This window comes from Schistocerca piceifrons, chromosome 1 (genome assembly GCF_021461385.2).
Source record: "Schistocerca piceifrons isolate TAMUIC-IGC-003096 chromosome 1, iqSchPice1.1, whole genome shotgun sequence".
Lineage (NCBI taxonomy): Eukaryota > Metazoa > Arthropoda > Insecta > Orthoptera > Acrididae > Schistocerca > Schistocerca piceifrons.
This window is the reverse complement of record NC_060138.1, coordinates 548,692,303-548,714,543: the sequence shown is the minus strand read 5'-3', so window position 1 is coordinate 548,714,543 and position 22,241 is coordinate 548,692,303. Positions and strand designations below refer to the sequence as shown.

Sequence of the window (22,241 nt, the reverse complement as noted above, 5' to 3'; positions counted from 1 at the left end):
GTTTGTGGGTTTGATATGGACAGAGGTGTGGATGTGAGCTCCAACAAGATGAAGGTCAACATCCAGGAAGGTGGCTTGGGTTTTGGAGAAGGACCAGGTGAAAATCAGATTCGAAAAGGAGTTGAGGTTATGGTGGAAATTAAGGATTGTTTCTTCACCATGAGTCCAGACCACAAAGATGTCATCTATAAACCTATACCAGGCCAGGGGAAGCAGCTGTTGGGTCTTCAGGAAAGCATCCTCCATGCGGCCCATGTAGAGGTTAGCATAGGACGGAGCCATCCTGGTTCCCATGGCCGTTCCCCTGATTTGTTTGTAGGTCTGGCCTTCAAAAGTGTAGTAATTATGGGTTAGGATGAAGTTGGTAAGTGTGATAAGGAACAAGGTTTTTGGAAGATCTTCGGGTGGGCATTGGGAGAGGTAGTTCTCAAGGGCAGAGAGACCAGGGGTATGTGGGATGTTTGTGTAAAGGGATGTAACATCTATGGTGACAAGAAAGGTTTCAGGTGGGAGAGGAGTGGGAATGGATTTGAGGCATTCTAGGAAGTGGTTTGTGTCATTGATGTAGGATGGGAGTGTACGGGTGATAGGTTGGAGGTGTTGGTCTACCAGAGCTGAGATACATTCTGTTGGGGCTTTGAAGCCTGCTACAATGGGACGGCCGGGATGGTTCTCTTTGTAGATTTTGGGTAATAGGTAGAAGGTAGGAGTACGGGGCTCAGGTGGAGTGAGTAAGTCTATGGAAGCCGTTGTGAGGCCTTGTGAGGGACCTTGGATTTTTAGGATTTTCTGCAGCTCAGTCTGGATGGAGGGAATGGGATCCTGGGTAACAGCTTTGTAGGTTGAGGTGTCGGAGAGTTGACGCAGTCCTTCTGCCACATACTCCACATGGTCAAGTATCACAGTTGTGGAGCCTTTATCCGCCGGGAGGATGACAATAGAGCAGTCTGTTTTCAGCTCCTTAATGGCATGGGATTCAGCTGGGGTGATGTTTGGGGTTGTCGGGATGTTCTTCAAGAAGGGCTGGGAGGCAACACTGGATCTGAGGAATTCCTGAAATGCCTGCAAAGGATGGTTTTGGGGTAGGGTAGGAGGATCCCTTTGAGAAGGCGGTTGGAACTGTTCTAGACAGGGTTCAACACTGGGTCTAGTATTTGGGGGCTGTGTTTGGGTTGTGAAGTGATATTTCCAGTTGAGGTTCTAGGTGAATGAGAGGAGATCTTTAACCAGGGCAGTGTGGTTGAATTTAGGCGTCGATTTCGTGTTGCTGGCGATAATTTTATGCCATTAGCTACCCTTCTCTGCCACAGCAAAATTTTTTTTGGACATTTCTGCCCCACCGCGAACTTTTTTGCGGCACGCGCGATCTTTTTTGCGTCACGCGCGATCTTTTTTGCGGCACGCGCGATCTTTTTTGTGGCACGCGCGATCTTTTTTTCGCCACTCGCTATCTCAGTTTTTGAGCAACGTATGTTCTTTTCCCCTGATCTCGACGTACTTGCTTGGTCTGGTCAACTTTTTCCGTATTTTTCTTATTTAGTGGTCTTCCTTTGGTATTGAACATTACCAACACAATTTCTTAATTTCTTTCTTTCTCGTCCTTCCCTCCGTGTTTTATTCCTTCTTATGATTACTATTTTAACTTTAGTTATTTAATTTCCCTACCCACCAGTTACTCACTATGTACCCTATTTACATTCATTCCGGAGACATGCATTCACCATAGCCAAACTGCAATCCCACATACTTTTCCTCTGGTCCTGCTTAACCTTTAGAATTACCCCTAAAGGACTTACCTTAAAAGTTCCCATCTCTGGGTGCAATTCCTCCTTCCACCAGTCTCTCCTGGACTTCCAGAACCTTCAATCCTTAGCCCTTACACAACTTGTCCTGAATCTCTACACTACTTCATGTAACCACCCCTCCCAACAGCTCCTATCTCTCTTCAAAGTCCTCCACCTCTCAAACCATTGCTTGGAGAACACACTCAGGAACATCATCCTAGAAGCCAGCTGCAAACTTGAGTTCCATGCCACACACCACCTGAAAAAACTATCCACAGTGCTAGTGCAACACCTAAGATGTGGGGTCCCTCTCCCTATCCCTCACAAACACCAACCACAACAGAACCTTCAACAAACCCCCTCATAGCCAACAAACCTAGCCTAGCAACCCTACTCAATCTACCCATCCCAGCACGTACCCCACACAGACCAAATCTCAACTATAACCACAGTCAAATGCCACATATCACCAGTCCCAATTCAGTTCTAAACCTCTCATCCAGATCCCTCTCTCCTCCAGAGACATTTGTTCTATCAAAAGGCTTAACCTTTAGTCCCACGCCTAAATTCGACCACACTGCCCTGGTTAAAGATCTCCTCTCATTCACGTAGAACCTCAACTGGAAATATCACTTCACAACCCAAACACAGCCCCCAAATACTAGACCCAGTGTTGAACCCTGTCTAGAACAGATCCAACCACCTTCTCAAAGGGATCCTCCTCCCCTACCCCAAAACCATCCTTTGCAGGCATTTCAGGAATTCCTCAGATCCAGTGTTGCCTCCCAGCCCTTCTTGAAGAACATCCCGACAACCCCAAACATCACCCCAGCTGAATCCCATGCCATTAAGGAGCTGAAAACAGACTGCTCTATTGTCATCCTCCCGGCGGATAAAGGCTCCACAACTGTGTTACTTGACCATGTGGAGTATGTGGCAGAAGGACTGGGTCAACTCTCCGACACCTCAACCTACAAAGCTGTTACCCAGGATCCCATTCCCTCCATCCAGACTGAGCTGCAGAAAATCCTAAAAATCCAAGGTCCCTCACAAGGCCTCACAACGGCTTCCATAGACTTACTCACTCCACCTGAGCCCCGTACTCCTACCTTCTACCTATTACCCAAAATCTACAAAGAGAACCATCCTGGCCGTCCCACTGTAGCAGGCTTCAAAGCCCCAACAGAATGTATCTCAGCTCTGGTAGACCAACACCTCCAACCTATCACCCGCACACTCCCATCCTACATCAAAGACACAAACCACTTCCTAGAACGCCTCAAATCCATTCCCACTCCTCTCCCACCTGAAACCTTTCTTGTCACCATAGATGTTACATCCCTTTACACAAACATCCCACATACCCCTGGTCTCTCTGCCCTTGAGAACTACCTCTCCCAATGCCCACCCGAAGATCTTCCAAAAACCTTGTTCCTTATCACACTTACCAACTTCATCCTAACCCATAATTACTACACTTTTGAAGGCCAGACCTACAAACAAATCAGGGGAATGGCCATGGGAACCAGGATGGCTCCGTCCTATGCTAACCTCTACATGGGCCGCATGGAGGACGCTTTCCTGAAGACCAAACAGCTGCTTCCCCTGGCCTGGTATAGGTTTATAGATGACATCTTTGTGGTCTGGACTCGAATCTGAATTTCACCTGGTCCTTCTCCAAAACCCAAGCCACCTTCCTGGATGTTGACCTTCATCTTGTTGAAGCTCACATCCACACCTCTGTCCATATCAAACCCACAAACAAACAACAGTACCTTCACTTTGATAGCTACCATCCATTCCACATCAAATGTTCCCTTCACTACAGCCTAGGTATTCGTGGCAAACGTATCTGCTCCAGTGATGAATCCCTCAACAGTTACACCAATAACCTGACTAGTTCTTTCCTCTCTGGCAACTATCCTGCAGACGTTGTCCACAAACGGATCTCCTGAGCAATACATTCCTCCCCGTCCAACAACAATGTTCCTACCCCCAGACCACACAGAAGCATAACCCTTGTCACCCAATATTATCCTGGGCTCGAATACATCAACAAATTACTCCACCAGGGATATGACTTTCTCAAGTCAACCCCTGAAATGAGATCATCCCTTGACAAAATTCTCCCCACACCACCCAGAGTTGCCTTTCGTCACCCCCCTAACCTCCGTAACATCCTTGTTAAACCCTACAATATTCCCAGACTACCTTCTCTACCCAGCGGTTTCTACCCCTGTAACCGATCCCGTTGCAAAACCTGCCCCATACATCCCCCCACAACAACCTACTCCAGCCCCGCTACTGGTAAAAGATACACAATTCAAGGCAGGGCCACGTGTGAAACTACACATGTCATTTATCAGCTGACATGCCTGAACTGCACAGCCGTTTACATCGGTATGACAACAACTAAACTGGCTGAGCGCATGGACGGACACAGACGAACTGTCCGCCCAGGAGATGTCCAATACCCAGTAGCAGAGCATGCCCTCCAGCATAATTTTAGGGACCTAGGAACCTGCTACACCATATGTGCCATTTGGCTTCTCCCACCCAATACCAGTCCCTCTGAACTGCGGAGATGGGAACTTGCAATCCAACACATCCTTTCATCCCGCCATCCCCCTGGACTGAGCCTATGTTAAACAACCTCACTCCCATTTACTCTTCAGTCTTCTCCTCTTTCCCTTTCCTCTTTAGCCATTCATGCATCTTTTCAACCTACATAGTTGTGTTTATCTTTATACAGTATACCTCTTTACTTCTGTATGCATCCTCTCTGGTTTGAAGCTGGCACAGTACTTACAGTAGAATATCTTTGGCTTCCCTCTGACACCAATGCCTCCATCCTTGCTACCCTCCCTGTTTTCCTTTCCCTGTTGCTTCAAACCTTGGTTGTGAGTAACTGAATCCACTTTCTCTTCTTTCCTTTCTTTCCCCTCTCTCCTCCCTGATGAAGGAACATTTGTTCCGAAAGCTAGGAATGTAAATTTTCTGTTCTGTTTTTTTATGTATCTATCAGCTGTACTGGGCTGAGGTAAGTACTGGCCAGCCCCTCTATCTCTTTGTTAGTATTTATGCAATAGTTTCTTAGATGAGAACCAATTTAGTGTGTAGGAGAGGGCATCATCTGATCTCTGGTGTGACCCTGACATAACTCAATCAATAGTGATTAAATTTGTATTGTCCGCATAGCAGATAACCGAATGAAGGTCAACCTAATGTGGCAAACCATTAATTGTAACAGTGAAGGAGAATGGCTCAGGGACAGAACCACGATGCACACCAGATGTGACTTTCTTCAAGGAAGAAAGCCTATTTTGAACAGACACAAACTGTCTCCTGTTATTTAGATAAGATTTAATGATTTCTTATGCTGTGTTATTTATACTGTAATATTATAGTTTGGCTAGTAAGACGTGAAAGACAGTACTGAAAGATACCTTACTGAAATTGAAGAACTCAAGAGAGACTGTGCTCTTATTTTCTGATGCAGTTAATGTCTAATTAATAATTTCAAGGACTGCAGAAGTGGTAATTTTTCCTTCTTGAAAATCATGCTGTCTATTAAAAAGGGTCATATTTTTCAAAGTAGTTAGTAAGGTGTATGTGAAAAATTTGCTTCAGATATTTTTGAAAAGCTTATAACAATAGACACTGTACTGTAGTTCTTAGGGACATACATTCCCCCCTTTTTTATGCAGATATAACTTTTGAAATTTGAGTTACACGTAGAAAATTCCAGATTCTAAACATTTATTTGTAATAAAAACAGTTTGCAAATAAGATGTATTGTCCTCTTTATTGTGTAGTTAGATAGCCAGTAGCAGACTATACTTCCCATGTTTTAAAATCCTGAAATAGCATTTACTATATCTGTGGGTATTTGGAAAAAAATGCTTCTTTACAGATAAAGAGCTTCATCACACAGTATGATATCATTTCAAATAACCAATCAGCCTACCAACTAGGTAAAAACACAACAGATATTATAAATGAGCCTACTAAAAAGATTACTTCATCATTAAACAAGAAAGTTAAATTTGCAGGAATATTCTGTTATCTTACAAATGTATTTGGCTCTGTAAACCATGTCCTGTTGCTTTTCAAACTCAACAGGTATGTAATAAGGGATATTGCTTTGAAACAGTTTGGATCAGATCGCATAGCTAGGATGCAAAGAGTAATAATTACTTCAAGTGGAGCAGATTATTTCTCAGAGCAGAAAACTGTTTTTACAAGGGATTCCTCAAGGCTCAATCCCTGGATCAATTTTATTCCAGTTCTTTGTAAATGACTTGCATCTCCATACAAATATTCACCTAACCTTGTTTGCAGATGATGCTTCTGTCCTAATTGAAAATGAAAATTCTGACAATATACCACAGAGTGTCATGTTAAGGAACTTGGAAACATGGTTCAGTCAAAATACTTAAGGCTAAACATTTTTAAAAAAACCACATGATGAGTTTTAAAACCATACATTCAAAAACTGAAGAAATCTGTATTACTCAGAATAATAAAAAAAAAAGAAATGGATGAACTTGACTCGGTCAGATTCCTAGGAACAAACTTAGACAGAAATTTGAGTTAGAATTCACATGTAGAATACCTAGCAAATAAATGAAACAGTTTTGCAATTTACAATGGAAATTTTAGCCAGTGCCACTCATACTGAAACAAGAAAAATAACATACTATAGCTACTATGAATCTTTCATCAGATATGGCATATTTTTTAGGGAAACTCGGGAAATGTACAAATTTTTGAGTTGCAAAAAGAATCATTCATAACATGTACACCTGCACAGCCGAGGACACCATGTTGAACATTATTTAAAGGTTGATATACATATTTAGGGTGATTCTTTTACTACACAGCAGAGCTGACCTACTAAAAAAATCCATTTTTAACACTCATACAACACAAGACATAAAGAAACCTTTATGCTCACCTCACATTGCTTAAAATTATATGCTCAGATTCCTCAGCATACACAACAGCAATTCACAACAACATAAAAGGATATAACATAATGAATAAGAAGATGAATATTTTAAAAAGCAAGTTACATGTTTTCTAATTGAAAGATGCTACTACTCATTGGAAGATTTCATGAAAGACAAAGTGATACTTTGACTGGAGCCCTAAAATGTAATTTGCTAGCTGTAGTGGATGCAAATTATGAAATACCATCAGAAATAATCCTGTATAAATTCCTCAATGAGTAATATTGTTAAGTTTGACAAATTTAAAATAAGTAAATTCTTCACCAAGTAATATTACAAGTGTGACTAAATTTCTGGTAAGTGAACTGTAACCTTGACATGTCTTCTACACATGAGACTTATGTTCTGAAATTCTGTACATTGTGAGATGAATAATCCCCATGGAATTTATGCCATGTAGGAAGCTGATTAGTGAGTAGATCAGATGCTGAAATATTTGACTAATTAATTTTTCATCTTAATTCATTTTCTGCGATAGTACAGAATTTATTGAGCTGTTCTGACTCAAACAGAAAGTCTTGGATTTCTGTAGAAGTGAATTTATTTATTTATTTTTTTATGTCCATGGACCATTCTGTACAATGGTATTGGTTACATCATATTTACACGATGTTTGAAAAATAACAAGTTTCAAAATTACACAGCTACATGCATATAGCTGTAAAATGGCAGATTTCTTCAAAAATAGCCTCCAAAATACAAACAACTAAGAAAATGATATACATACATAATTATCAAAGATTAATCAATTTATGTTTTCTGAAAATTTTTACATATTTGCACAGTTACATATGAAACATTACATTAATTTTTAGCTTCAAGATATTTTCAGCACAGTAGGGACAAGTTTTAATCAAGTGACATTTTAGTTTATTTTTGTAAACAGGTATGTTACCTGTTATCTTCATATAATTTGGCGAACTGTTGTGTAGATGGCATCCTGCTTTTACATAGTCTTTGTCAGTTAATGTGAGCTGATTTGCTTTGATATAACAATTATTTTTATTTGTTGTGTTGTAGTTATGGATATCTCTATTTAGCATTGCAGATGGTTACTTTTTACACAAATAATTGATTCATGTATGTATAGTGATGCTACTCATGATATATTTAGTTCCCTGAATTTATTTCTGCAGAAATCTCTAGGATATAACTTTGTAGCTTTAGTACTCTTTGTATGTGCACATTTGTAGAATTTCTCCAGACCAGGATATCATATGAAATTTGTGAGTGAACTAACCTATTGTATGTTGTTAGCAGTGCTAGTGTGTCTGTTGTCCTTCATATTTTTTCATTAGAAATTTACTTGAATTCACTTTGCAACAGATATTAGTTATGTGTTTTTGTCCTGTGTCAAGTACCTGTCCACTGCAATGCACAGGAATTTATAGGTTTCTGTCTCTTTTAGAGCCAAGTCTCCAGGCCTGATAGTAATACTGTTTAGATATTTTGTTTCCATGAATTTTCATGTATGTGGTTTTGTTTACATTTATAAAAAGATTATTTCTTCTGAAATAATTGTATTCATTTTCCATATTTAGAGAAACTTGTTTCTGCCAAGTCTCTGTTGAAACAGGTATGTTACCTGTTATCTTCATATAATTTGGCAAACTGTTGTGTAGATGGCATCCTGCTTTTACATACATGAAGTTTCATCTGCTTACATGACAGCATTTCCACCTACTATTTTGGGTGGATCATTTACAAACTGTGCACTACAAATTCAGCTACTGCTGTGTTAGTGGATCTACCCTTCCTAATCTCATGCAGGGCAACGTTCAAAGTATTGCATGTTCTATAAAAATTACTATTCTGTCTAATTACACTTTCTATTATACTATTCTTCTGTTATAATATCACAGGCAGCCTTGCATTTATTCTGGGCTCTTTCTATGTCATTTTCATAAGCAACTTGTCTAGCAAGTTGAAGTTTGGCTTAATAACTTTTTTTTAGGCAAGCTTTGTAAGATATCTCATACTGTTCTGTATTACAGTTGGAATTATTTTTATACATTTTTATTTTGTACAGTTAAAGTATCTTTTACCTCACACAAGCAAGATCATCAGTGTACCATTTAAGTGTTTTAACGTTTCTGTCTGGTTTAGTACTGTATCTTTTCAGTGGTGAGCAAGAGTACCACAAGTCAATACATGTTTCAGATAAATTATGAAAGAAAGTTTCAGTAGTTTCTTTACCTACACTGTATTCATGAACAAAGTCTCAGTTTGTGTTTCTAAGGAAGCCCTGAATAGCTTAATACATCCCTCTTTCTGACTTCTAACCCATGTCATGCATTATTTGCAGCCACATGATCATTATTTGACTGTGCGTAATGGTATGTAAAAAGTAGTGGATCATGTTCTGAGATACACCTACAAATTATAGTTGGTGTAATCTACAGACAGTTTACATGGTCTGCTCAACTTTGCTGTATATTCTATGAAAATGGTTCAATTTTTGAAACCGGTTTTATAATGTTACCAAATAAAGTGGTCACTATCATTATACTTTAAGTTGTAAGAGACAATATTACAAAAGCAGTGTCAGTAAATTAAATACTTGAAATTCAGTACAGGAAAAGTGTTTGTTCTTCACAGTATTCTACTATTTTATAGTGCTTAAGTGGCCAAACATGGTCTGCATGTATCTCACTTCCAAAAAATGTAATAACAGAAATAATTAAGTGAAGTGATGCATGCTGCTATTGAGTGATGAATAAAAATTTCTCTTTTCATTTACAATTACTTCCTATTCCAGAGGTATTCAGGACAAACTAGAGGAAGATGAGTATTATGGATTTGTTCAACAACTGGCTGAAATTATCCAACCAGAGAAAGTAAATCAATTTCAACACAATATAAGTGAACTAGAACAGACATTACAAGAATACAGCCTTACTATGGAGACACTGATGTTGAAAGTATGCTGCTAATTATTCTCATGGTTGACATGTTTAATGGAATTATTCTAGCTATGCTAGTGTAAAATACAGTAAAATAACTTTTTTATGTCTTCTTTTTATAATTTTACAGCTTACACAACCATGCTCATCTCTCATGGTGAAGTGCAAATGGAGAGGAGAAATAACTCCATGTAATCAATTATTCACAATGCAAAAGTCTGATTCTGGATTCTGCTGTTCTTTTAACTATTACCCTCCAGAAATGGATACTGATACGTAAGTCCACTGTCTGTGTTTTATGTGTTGTAGGCATTGAGGTACAAGGTTACTGAAATCAAATTAACTTCAGTAGTAAGAAAAATGATGCACCTGTAAAAAGAAATGAAGAATCATATGGTTTTGCTGTCTGAAACACACTGAAGGTTAGTTTCAGCTACCTAACCAGAAAGGGTTTCCTTCCTCTACACACAGTATCCCCCTTTCTTGCACTGTCTCTTGTGTGTATCTTTTGGTGATAGGACACTGTAATGGAGGTGTAGTTTGGTGTAAGATTTGTGTTCTATGATGAAGACAGGAAGAAGAGAATGAAACCTGGTGCTGACACATAACCTACTACTCATCAATAATACCAAGGTGGCTCCTGAATTTAATGACCCTGTCCAGTGGAAGGATTGTCAACAGTACCACAAGCTCTCACTCCAAGAAACAGAGTGGAAAGGTTTTGATATTTTGAACTTTACACTGCCACCCTCCTCCTCTTGCTGCCCAAATGCTGGTGATGAAAATTTCTTCCACCTTCAGGACTCAGACCAGCCATCTCTGAATTGAGCACCATTGTAGAGTCATGTGTGACTGCCCACAGCTACAGAAGCAGGTTAAGATTATCAGTATTGATATTTAAGAAGCTTATGTGTTCTTTTTTATTGAAGTTAAGTTCAAACGGATATGCAGATACAGAAACATTTATGTAGACTTTTGTCATATTGGGAAATAAATGTTAATTATCACTAAAAAATTGGACATTACCTGTCAGATGAGAGAATAGCCATGTAATGAGGTAAAATATATAATTGTTCAAACGTAAATGACAGAATCTAATTTTCTAGTGATAATTATCTTCATGTTGATTTTAGTTTTTGTGTGCTTGCAACTTATAGCATAAAGTGTGCATCTTGTAGCTGGTAATTTAACTTTAATAAAATTAAGTAAGGAAAAAGTCACTTATAAGGACTGTGTATGATATCAACTAAGTTGTTATTCATAGAAGCTACTTTACTTGAAACAACAATATTTAATAAATGAAAACAAAACTTGCTGGTAGTTACAAACTTTCACATGCAAACTTATAGGATCAAAATTATGCAGATGAGTATATGAGGTGAGGAATAAATGGTTGAAAATGAATACTTCAGGTAGTCTTGAATAAGAAAATGGTGATGTACATGTTAGTAGGCTGCTTATGATTCATAAGGAACAATTTACTGGCACTTTAGCATTGGTGGTGCTACGTTAACAAACAATTCAGCATCCTCTGTTATGTGTCATCAGTTAACCACTTTTTACAGTTTGTGACTGGTTATGAAATGTGGAGAATTACTTGCTGGTGCACATTTATAGGATGGTTGCAGCATGATGTAGTGTCCATAAATATGAATGAAAGGACAAAAAAAATTCACATAGGAATCACCCAAATTCGAAGAAATATTTTATCACAGACAGAAACTTACATTAAATAGGTGATTCACACCTCAGAGACAAAGAATTGTTCACATAGAAGAATTTGAGGAGATCATATTGGATTGTGTGGAAGAAAATCCATCATTAAGCACTTGTCAAGTTACATGTGAAATCCACACTACTGAGAATTCAGTGTGGAAGGTATTGGTGGAGCAGCAATTGCCCACCTGCTACAATCAGTTTTTGCAAGCAATGGGGCATTATTATTTTGAACTGGAGTCTAATTCTGTCAATGGATTATCCAGTGCAGTATCTTGGTGCCAAGCTTTCAGATACCACACTCATCTAAGACCACTACCAATGATTCTCAATAAACATATGGATTGCAATTGTGTAAGATTAACTAATAGGACATTATTTACTGCCACCCTGTTTTAATAGTGCATTTTGCCTGTTTTTTTTTTTAACAATTATGGATAGGACACATTGCTACTCACTGTAAAGATGACACATTGTGTTGCAGACAGATACAACAAAAGGACTGTTACACACTGAGCTTTTAGCCGAAGCCCTCTTCATGAAAGAAAGGAAAACACTCATACATCCACACAAGCAGCACACCTCATGCATACCTGACTGCTATCACCAACCACTCGGCCCAGAATGCAACTTGTAATGGGACACACTCCTCTAGAATTGCATTTTTTTCTTTATAGAAATATGTGATACCAAAAAGTACTTTAGATCTTATATAGGTTAAAATTATCTCAGCTGCCTCACTAAAAGAATTTCATACAATTTTGTATACAATGAATTATATTTCTGACTGAAATATATAAAAAGAAATAAATTTGTTACCCTCTGTATGTACGGTTAAAATTATTTTCCTTTCAGAAGTATTTGAAACTATGAAATATCTGAAAGACTTAAAATTCATATTATTAATTGCACAATCTAACACTAATTATTAAATTTATTACTGGACTAATTTATAAAATAATGATATAACTAGGTAAATATTCTTCTTTTATCATGAAAGTGTGTAAATTCTTTTGCTTTGTAAACTCTTTGGAATATTGTGAGTACTGAAGATTGTTAGTAGTAGTGGGCAAGCCTCTGATGGAAACGCATGTGTTTTTAATTTTGTGGTTTTATAAAAAAGGAGATTGTGAAGTCAGTTTGAAATAGAAGAATGGGATAAAATAAAATAAAATCACAGCAACACATAGTACTTCATCAATTATTTAGTCTTCTGGAACCCACAACATTATAAAAAAATTACATCTTCAAGAATGTACCCCTAGACATGAGAACTGTAGGAAATAAGAAGAGAAAATGAAGATAAGTAAAAAGTTTTTCTTTTGTATATCTTATGTCTCTCAAAGCTTTTGAAAATAATAAAGAGACTAAGATGAATTTAATGATGATGTGTGGGAGGGTAGGATTACAAACTATTACCTTGAATGAAAATAGCAATTGGAGTGGGATGTGGAAGGGGGAGGGGTCACAGTGTACAGGTGTGAGTGTGGGGAGGTGGGGGGGGGGGGGGGGAGGAGAGAAGAGAAGAGTGCTGTCTGGTGGAACATGCAGGGACTGTCAGGTGCCAGAATAAGGCTGCAATATGCAGCATTGCAAGTTTGTGGTGGAGGAGGGGGAGAAGGAATAGGAAGCAGGAAAGGAGAGGAGCAGAGAGGAGAAAAGAATGGTGGATGCATTGAGAGAGAGTGGAACACAATGATGGTGAGGGACATGAACTGGAAGGAGGTGATAGGACAGAGGAGGGCAGAAACCTTAAGGTGGATGGTGTGGGTACAGTAGGTTACCACAGATTGAAGCCATACAACACATCCTCCACTTCTGAAATCATCCTGTCCTCAAACAACAATAACGTACCTTGCCCATACCCTCCACCTAACAGTTTCTGCCCCCTCTGTAGTATCATCTCCTCCCTGTTCTCGTCTTCTACCATCTTTGTGTGCCATCCTCTGCCATTGTAACCACCAGTGTTTTCTCCTCTCTGCTCCTCTCCTTTTCTGCACTTTCTCAGTATCCAGCCAATAAATCTAAGCCTGCCATCTGCTTCATCTACAACTGAACCTACGTGGTCACTCCATTTCATGTCCCTACAAACTGTTACATCCAGATATTTGTACGAGTTGGCTGATTCCACCTATGACTCACTGATACTGTCATAAAACAGTATGTTTTTTTTTTTCCTTTTGTGAAGTGCACAGTTTAATATTTATGAACATTTAAAAAAAGTTGGCAGTATTTGCTCTACTTTGAAATCTCACCAAAATCGGACTGGGTATTTATGAAGCTTTTTTCATATAGTACCTCATCATAGGTAAAAATCTGATCTTATGGTTAATGTTGTCTGCTTGGTCATTAATACAAAATGAAGGGTTCCACTACACTTCTTAGTGGTAGTTCTGAAGTTGTTTCTATTTCTGTCAATGACTCTTCATTCATCTGTGTTTCAAAATGTACATCCTTTCTTTACCAAGAAATTCTAAGTCCCATCACAAATGTCATTGGATGCCCTATATGATCATACTTTCAATAATAGGGATTAGCTTGGTACCCAGTCATATACTTTCTTGAAGTCAAGAAATACTGCGTCTACCAGATTGTCTAGATCCATAACTTACAGGAATGCCATATGAGAAGAGTGCAAATTGGATTTTGCATGACTGATGTTTTCAGGATCCAGGGTTGGTAGCATGGAGAAAGTCATTGGTAGCATGGATAAAGTCATTTTGCTGAAGATACTTCATTGTGTTTGTTCTCAGAATGTGTTCTATAATTCTACAGTACATGGACTTCAATGACATTGAGCAGTAGTTTTATGTATCACCTCTGCCACCTTCTTGGAGACAGGTGTAGCCTGTGCCCTCCCCTAATGAATGGGTGCAACTTTTTATTCAAGAGATCTACAGTATATTGTGGTTAACTCAGACACAAATTCTCTGTAGAATCTGACAGGGATCTTATTGAGCCCTGGTGCCTTGTTTAATTTGAGGGATTTTTACTATTTCAGAGCACCCCTGACATAAATACGAGGGCCGTTCAGAAAGTAACCTCCGGTTGATTTAAAAAAATACACCAAGTTAAATAAAAATATTTTAATATATACATCTTACAACTACATCTTTGCACTATTTTTCTACGTAGTCTCCATAGCGATTGAGGCACTTATCGTATCTCTTCACAAGCTTTGAAATTCCTTCTGCATAAAAATCACCCGCTTGTGCCTGGAGCCAGCCTGTGACCGCATCTTTGAGCTCTTCGTCGTCATCAAACCGCTGTGACCCGAGCCATTTCTTCAAATGCATGAAGAGGTGATAATCACTTGGCGCCAGGTCTGGGCTGTAAGGTGGATGGTTGATAACGTCCCACTTGAAGGACTCAAGAAGGGCCGTTGTTCTGCGAGCAGAGTGAGGACGGGCGTTATCGTGCAAAAAAACGATACCGGAAGTCAGCATACCATGGCGTTTGTTCTGTATAGCCCATCGTAACTTTTTTATTGTTTCACAGTACACATCTTGATTAATGGTCGTACCACGTTCCATGAATTCAACCAACAACACCCCTTTGGCATCCCAAAACACCGTTGCCATCAGTTTTCTGGCAGAAAAATCTTGCGAGGCTTTTCTTGGTTTGGTAGGCGAATTTGAATGTGCCCACATCTTTGATTGTTCTTTTGTCTCAGGGTTCACGTACTTAATCCAGGTTTTGCCACCAGTCACGATTCTGTTTAACAATGGTTCTCCTTCGTCCTCATAACGTGACAGAAAGTCTAATGCAGAGGCCATTCTTTGAGTTTTGTGGTGGTCGGTAAGAATTTTGGGCACCCATCATGCACAGAACTTACGGTAACCCAATCTTGCTGTCACTATCTCGTACAAGAGAGTCTTAGAAATCTGTGGAAAGCCAGTAGGCAACTCCGACATTGAGAAACGTCGATTTTCACGAACTTTTGCATCAACTGTCTGAACAAGTTCGTCAGTCACCAATGATGGTCTACCACTCCTCTCTTCATCATGAACGTTTTCTCGTCCACTTTTAAATAAACGTACCCATTCACGGACAACTCCTTCACTCATAACTCTTGGTCCGTACACGGCACAAAGCTCACGATGAATAGCTGCTGCAGAATATCCTTTGGCTGTAAAAAACCTTATGACAGCACGCACTTCACATTTGGCGGGGTTTTCTATTGCAGCACATATTTCAAACTGCCACAAAAACTAAACTAGCGCAGGTATGACGTTCACTTGACCACGGCTTGATGCCGACTGACCTGTTGAGTGCATGAACGCACAGATGGCGTCGCTACTCCCCCCACAACCCGCACTGTGACCAATCGGAGGTTACTTTCTGAACCGCCCTCGTATATTTATATACAGTTCTACAGCATCAAAGGATAGTACTTCTGTATCTTCATTAACAAAGGAACATTTGGAAATTGAGTTCAGTATTTTTGTTTTTGTTTTGCTACTCTGTGTCACCCATGAGTATCTGGACACCAACTTTGGTGCCACTAACAGTCTTTGCTAATGATCAGGATTTCTTGAGGTTTTGTGAGAGATCTGTCAATAAAAATGCACTATGGCAGGATTCACATATTGCCTTCTTGGCAGCCAAATGTGTTCCACATAGCATCTATCTTCTGTAGCCTTTTGCTTTATTTTACACCTGCTATACGATATTCATTATTTCTTTGGACATTTCTTTACACAGTCAGTTTACCATGGAAGATCCCTTCCATTATAACTTTTCTACTATAAATATATCTACACTGTAAAACTAAATATATCTACATATGAGCCACAGTTCTAGATGCTCCTGCCCAGATGTAAATATTTGGAGTTTCTCTCTGAGATGTGACACTAGAGCCTCTTTATCCAGCTTACTGAAGATATGAACCTATTTACTTGTTTTATCTGACCTGTGTACTTAAGTAATCATTGTTTCAACAACTGACTCATGGTGACTGATACCAGTTTCAAAATGTACATCCTCAAAGATGTCAGGTCTACTTATTGCCAATAGGTCTAATATATTTCCATCATGAGTGGGCTTCCTAAGTATCTGTTCTAGATAGTCTTCAGAAAAGGCATTTAGTAATATTTCTGGGAATGTCTTTATGTGCCAAGCACTTACAAAGCTGCAGCTAATAGATGCTGTTGAATTGTAAACATACTCTTTGAAGCCTGAGAGTTCATCAAGAAAATAATTCCATAACTTAGATAGGACTGAATGTGAAGATCATAAACAATGACTTCTCACTACTACAGGACTGCAGAAATCTTCAGGCATAACACTGTTGACTTAACTTGCTATATTCATATTTATATCTCATTTTAGATTATATTGCAACCACAAACCAAGAGCTGTACTTTGGGGTGCTTTTATAGGCTTCTCCTCCTTGATGGAAATTGTGCTTTTGGGTATTTTATGATCTTTTGTATATTATGATAGTCTTTCATGATGTAATAATAAATACATATCAATGTTTCAGTAGCATCTCACTTTTAATGAGAAATTATTGTACTATAAAGTCAGTTTTTTTAACTGTCGATGTGGTAGTACATCTGCTATGTTGTCTTACAAACCAGATGTTTGTCAGTAGCTGTTTCCCTTCATCCTTAAATATGATTATCATTACTCTTCTGCATAAAAAAATGTTGGCAAGTCTTATCCTAGTAACAATTGCCCAAACTTTCTTATATCCATACTTTTGAAAGCAGTGGAATACTGCTTATAGCTCGAAAATGGTCAACATCTGGTCCAGATTGTCAACAGCAAAAGCAGTGGAAAGCATTGTTTCATTTGTACTATGATCATTTGAATCAAGATTATCTGTTAATGTTAACCTTTTGGATTTCAGCAAGGGATTTGACTCTGTGAGCCATAGGTTTCTGCTAGAAAAACTCTACTCCTATGGCTTTAAATGCTCAGAACTATCTCTGATCAGAGTTATAGAAAAATAATTGTGTAGTTCAACAATATGAGGTCAAATGCCTTGGATGTTGTGAGGGGTGTACAACAGGGTTTTGTGTTCAGACCTTTACTCTTCATTATACACGTAGAAGACTGGCCCAGCATTATGTTGTGAAAATCCAGACATTACAGGTATGATATCACTTTTGTTACTAATAGGAAAGATTTGGGAGTATTACAGCAGAAAAATAGGGATCATCTCAGAGCAGCCAGTAAGTTCTTCCAAATAAATGAATTGTGTATTAATCATGAACAAACTGTAAATATTCTCTTTATCTTATGCATTAAATATGATGACAAAAACTGTGCTTCAGGTAAACTTCTTGGGATGCAGCTTGACTTGAAATTAATGAAGAAGAGTTGCACCACTTACATCTATATTAAGCTAGCACATGTTAGATATTTGTTAGGTAAGCCTAAGTCTTGTGATAGTGATAAGTTATTATTCAATGGATACTGTGCCTTTTTCCATTGGCTATTTTGTTATGGGGGACAAAAAAACCCTGGAACATAAAAAACTGTCAAAGAAGGAAATCAGATGCATCTGTGGTGTCAGAAATAATGATTCTTGTAGACTAAATTTCAAAACATTAAAAATACTAACAGTTAGGTTTCTGTTTATACTGGTACAATACATACAAAAGAAAACCAACACACTCACAAACTGCAACAACCTGTTCATGAACATATCACATGTGTAAAACAGCAGACTGACTTAAGGAAACTAAAAATACATGACGCAAAAACTATTTCACTTGTTGCCAGTACTGGCACACAATGTCACTGAGAATGTTTGAAAACACCACACACAAATGTCTTAGACAAAAAGCTTTTTATAAAATTTGCCCTATATGTGACCTTAAGTACTAATATAGTTTAATTTCAATTAAACTTACATACGTAAATCCATTAAATACTTCATATGGTGTGAGATGGACAACTTCGTATCTTATTCACCACATATGTTATTTATGTAATGGTATTTGTAAGTTTGTATTTATACAAAATATGACATTGATAGCATTTATAATGCTTAAAGATGGATAGTAAATAAATAAATAAATAACATAATAAATAAAAAGTATAGTTCCTAGTTTAAATCCATCAAGTACACATTTGATGCAGATTGTACGACCTTTATATCTCAGATCAACCTGTCATTGAGATTTATATCATTTAATGCTGTTTAGAATTTAATTCTTCAGGTATGTAATCCCAGCACACGTATGCTTACTAATCCTCATGTGACATATTGGTGCAGCATTTCTGTCTTTTCTTTTCTTTTCGCAGTTAATATCAATCAATTTGAGGCTAGTTTAAATCTTGCAAGAGTTTTCAGTTTCTTACTTATTGTCATGTGATATTCTGCTAGAGGACATTTTTTAACTTTTCTCAGATTTCACTGTTATAAACTAAGAAGGTAGTGTAGCCAAATGACATATAAGTCTCCACATTGAAATTAAACAAGCAAAGAAGTTAACATAGTAAACAAAAACATTCTGGACAACAGATAACATTTTCATCATTATCATCAGTCATTTAACATTTACTTGCTGATAAAGGCCTCCTCTAGAGTTTTTCATGCATTACAATCTTCTGGAAACAATGATGTTTCTCATAAATTTGTTCTATGTCATATACCTACTCCCCAGAAGGTTGTTGCCTCAGCCTTCCTTATCTTTAGAAATCTAGCGAAGAACAAGGACATAAGAAAGGACCACTGTTGATCTCTATATACATAAATGATTTGGCAGGCAGGGTGGGCAGCAATCTGCAGTTGTTTGTTGATGATGCCATGGTGTACAGCAAGGCGTTGAAGTTAAGTGACTATAGCAAGATACAAGACAACTTAGACAAAACTTCTAGTTGGTGTGATGAATGGCAGCGAGCGCTAAATGTGGAAACACAAAAGTTAGTGTGGATGAGTAGGAACAACAAACCCATAATGTTCAGATACAGTGTCACTAGTGGCCTCCTTGACACAGTCAAGTTGATTAAATATCTGGATGTAATGTTGCAAAGCAATATGAGGTGGAATGAGCATGTGAGAACTGTGTTACAGAAAGCAAATGGTTGACTTTGCTTTATTGGGATAATTTTAGGGAAGAGTGGTTCACCTGTAATGGAGACCACATATAGGATGCTGATGTGATGTATTCAAGAGTACTGCTTGAGTGTTTGGGATCTGTACCAGGTAAGACTGAAGAAAGACATCAAAGCAATTCAGAGGCAGGCTGCTAGATTTGTTACCGGTAACTTCAAACAATGGAGATGCTTTGGGAACTCAAGTGAGAAGGCGACATTCTTTTCAAGAAACACAACTGAGAAAATTTAGACAACTACAATTTGAACCTGACTGCTGAATGCTCCTACTGCTACCAACGTACATCACACTTAAGTACGGCAAAGATAAGATACGAGAAATTAGGGCTCATACGGCTCTATTTACAAGTGGAACAGGAGGGGAAATGACAAGTAGTGGTACAGGGTACCCTCTGCGATGCACCCTTCAGTGGCTTGCAAAGTACCTACGTAGGCATAGATGTAGATGTAGAACTTCCTTGATTCATCCACTACCCATTTACCTGGATACTTGTTCCACTTCCCTTCATTTTCTTTTCAAGATAAAATGGTACCTACCAATACCACCTATCTCCTTTGCCCTATGATTTCATGGGGCTGACATAGCTATTCATGAAAGTCTAGTATACATAAAATATATGCAGTAAAAAAATTATAGTTGTTCTCATGACATCACATTTTTGACTTTGCTTGCTCACAGTCATACCACCATCGTCCAAGATAACTAAGACTTCAAGTTACAGTACAGATAAGCATGACACAACTACAATTTCATAAAGGCTTCATATGCACATCCACTGACTTTACGAATTCACAATCATACTGTCACCTTCTAATGTAATCTAGACCTTGGGCTGAGCTACAGATCTGTATGTCACCACAACTTAGATGCCAAAAAATAATACAGAAGTGAAATAAGAATTGTCTATCTCAGTCCACATGTGAAGACACACACCACAAAATCATTACATCATGGGTCAAATGTTATGTCTTGTATCTGCAGCTCAGTCCATCCCATTTTATCTCCATAATTAAATCTTCTCTGCAGTCTGTTCCATAATCCATTTGTCTGTTTGCTGTCACTCTTTGTAATTCCTGACACCCATTTATCCACTGTTTGTTGAGTAACTCTCCATCTTTCCCAACACCTTTTTACCTTAGTTAGTGTACCAGAAGCACACCTGATCATTTTTACTCTCCTGTTTACTTCACAGTTGTTTATCCAGGCAATGACTTCTACTGGTCTAAATACAAAAACTCTTCATCAGGTCTATGACTTCATAGTTAACATGTAAAAGGTGTTCTGTGCATTATTTTAGTCTTATTATATTATTTTCAGGAGTCCTTTCAGATTTGCTGTATTACATTTTTCTATTCACTGTTCAAGTTTATGTGCACTAGGTCGCCTTACATCCTCTCAAAGACATTTATGAATAGTTTTGTTTAATTTAGCACATGATATTGTACTTCCTTATTGCCTTTCTTTATCTTTTCCTATCTTCCTGAGAATTACCTAAGGACCATGTAATGTTCCTGCCCTTTGCAGTTCACAAATAAATTCTATGATAAAGTAAATGTTGATGTTTTTACTGACATTTCATTTAGTATTCACTATAGATCACATTTCAGATAAGTAAGCACAAACTGAATAATAGTTTTATAACAGAAACAAACAAGTGCATGAAACAATGAAAAAGCAATATGTTTTTGTATGCCTCCATTTCAGAAATTCATACCTTCGTGTGAATGGAGCTGGATATCTCACAGGGTTAACAATGTTGATGGATCCACGACTAGAGGACTATTATGCAGCTCTCTTTTCTTTTTATGGAGTGCAAGTATTGGTACATTCCCCTCAGGATTATCCAGATATATCAGCCCGAGGACTCATAATAGCACCCCAAAAAGAAGCTTTTCTCCAGGTAAAAAATCCTATTTATCTCCACTGCAGGTAGGAAAATAATATCATTTTAAGTGACTATTATTAAACAGGTATTCATGTATATTATAATCAATGTAATATTATCTTCATGATCAGTGCTAAAGAGATCAGTCACTGAGTAGTAACAGGTTTGAGTTGTCGAGAGGCATACAACCCTCCACCCCCACCTCACCCCCTCCCTGTCACATACAACTGTGCATCTTGTGCCACTGAACACCTGTGCATCTACATTGTGCCAGTGGAGATTGAGATCAGAAGGATTATGGGAGTGACAGATGTGTTGCAAGGATAGCTTCCCTCTGCATAGTTCAGAAAAGCTGTTGCTGGAGAGAGGGATCCAAATGGCACAGGTTGTGAGGCACCCGTTGAACTCAAATATGTTAGGCTCAACAGCATGTCATGTCACCGGGTGGTCAACTTTGTTCTTGGCCACTGTTTGATGGTGCCCATTTACTTTGGTGGACAGCTGGTTGGTGCTCCTGCACACATAAAATACTGTGCAGTGATAGCAGCAGAGCTGGTTTATCACATGGCTGCTTTTACAGATGGCACTGTCACTAATGGGATAGTATAAGCCTGCAACAGCACTGGAATAGGATGCGATGGGTTGATGAATTGGGAAGTTCTTGTATCTGTGTCTTCCACAGGCATACAGCCCCTATTGTAATGCAAAGGGAATGGGAGTGATATCGAGATGGGCCAGGATGATGTGTAGGTTGGGTGGGCCTTGGAATACCACTTTAGAAGGGGTGAGAAGGATCTTGGATAGGATGTTACTTATTTCCTGGCATGATAGAAAATCAAAGCCTTGATGAAGGATATGTTTCAGTTATTC

At 38.4% G+C, this 22,241-nt stretch overlaps 1 protein-coding gene across 1 annotated transcript in view; it reads left to right on the top strand.

The window, feature by feature from the left end:
* Positions 1-22,241, top strand: part of LOC124749001 (sodium channel protein Nach-like) — a 126,069-nt gene that overhangs the window by 34,910 nt on the left and 68,918 nt on the right. Inside the window, exons 4-6 of the mRNA XM_047248965.1 lie at positions 9,577-9,717; positions 9,830-9,975; positions 21,191-21,386. Coding sequence (XP_047104921.1) covers positions 9,577-9,717; positions 9,830-9,975; positions 21,191-21,386 — 483 coding nt within the window. The remainder of the gene's footprint in view (positions 1-9,576; positions 9,718-9,829; positions 9,976-21,190; positions 21,387-22,241) is intronic.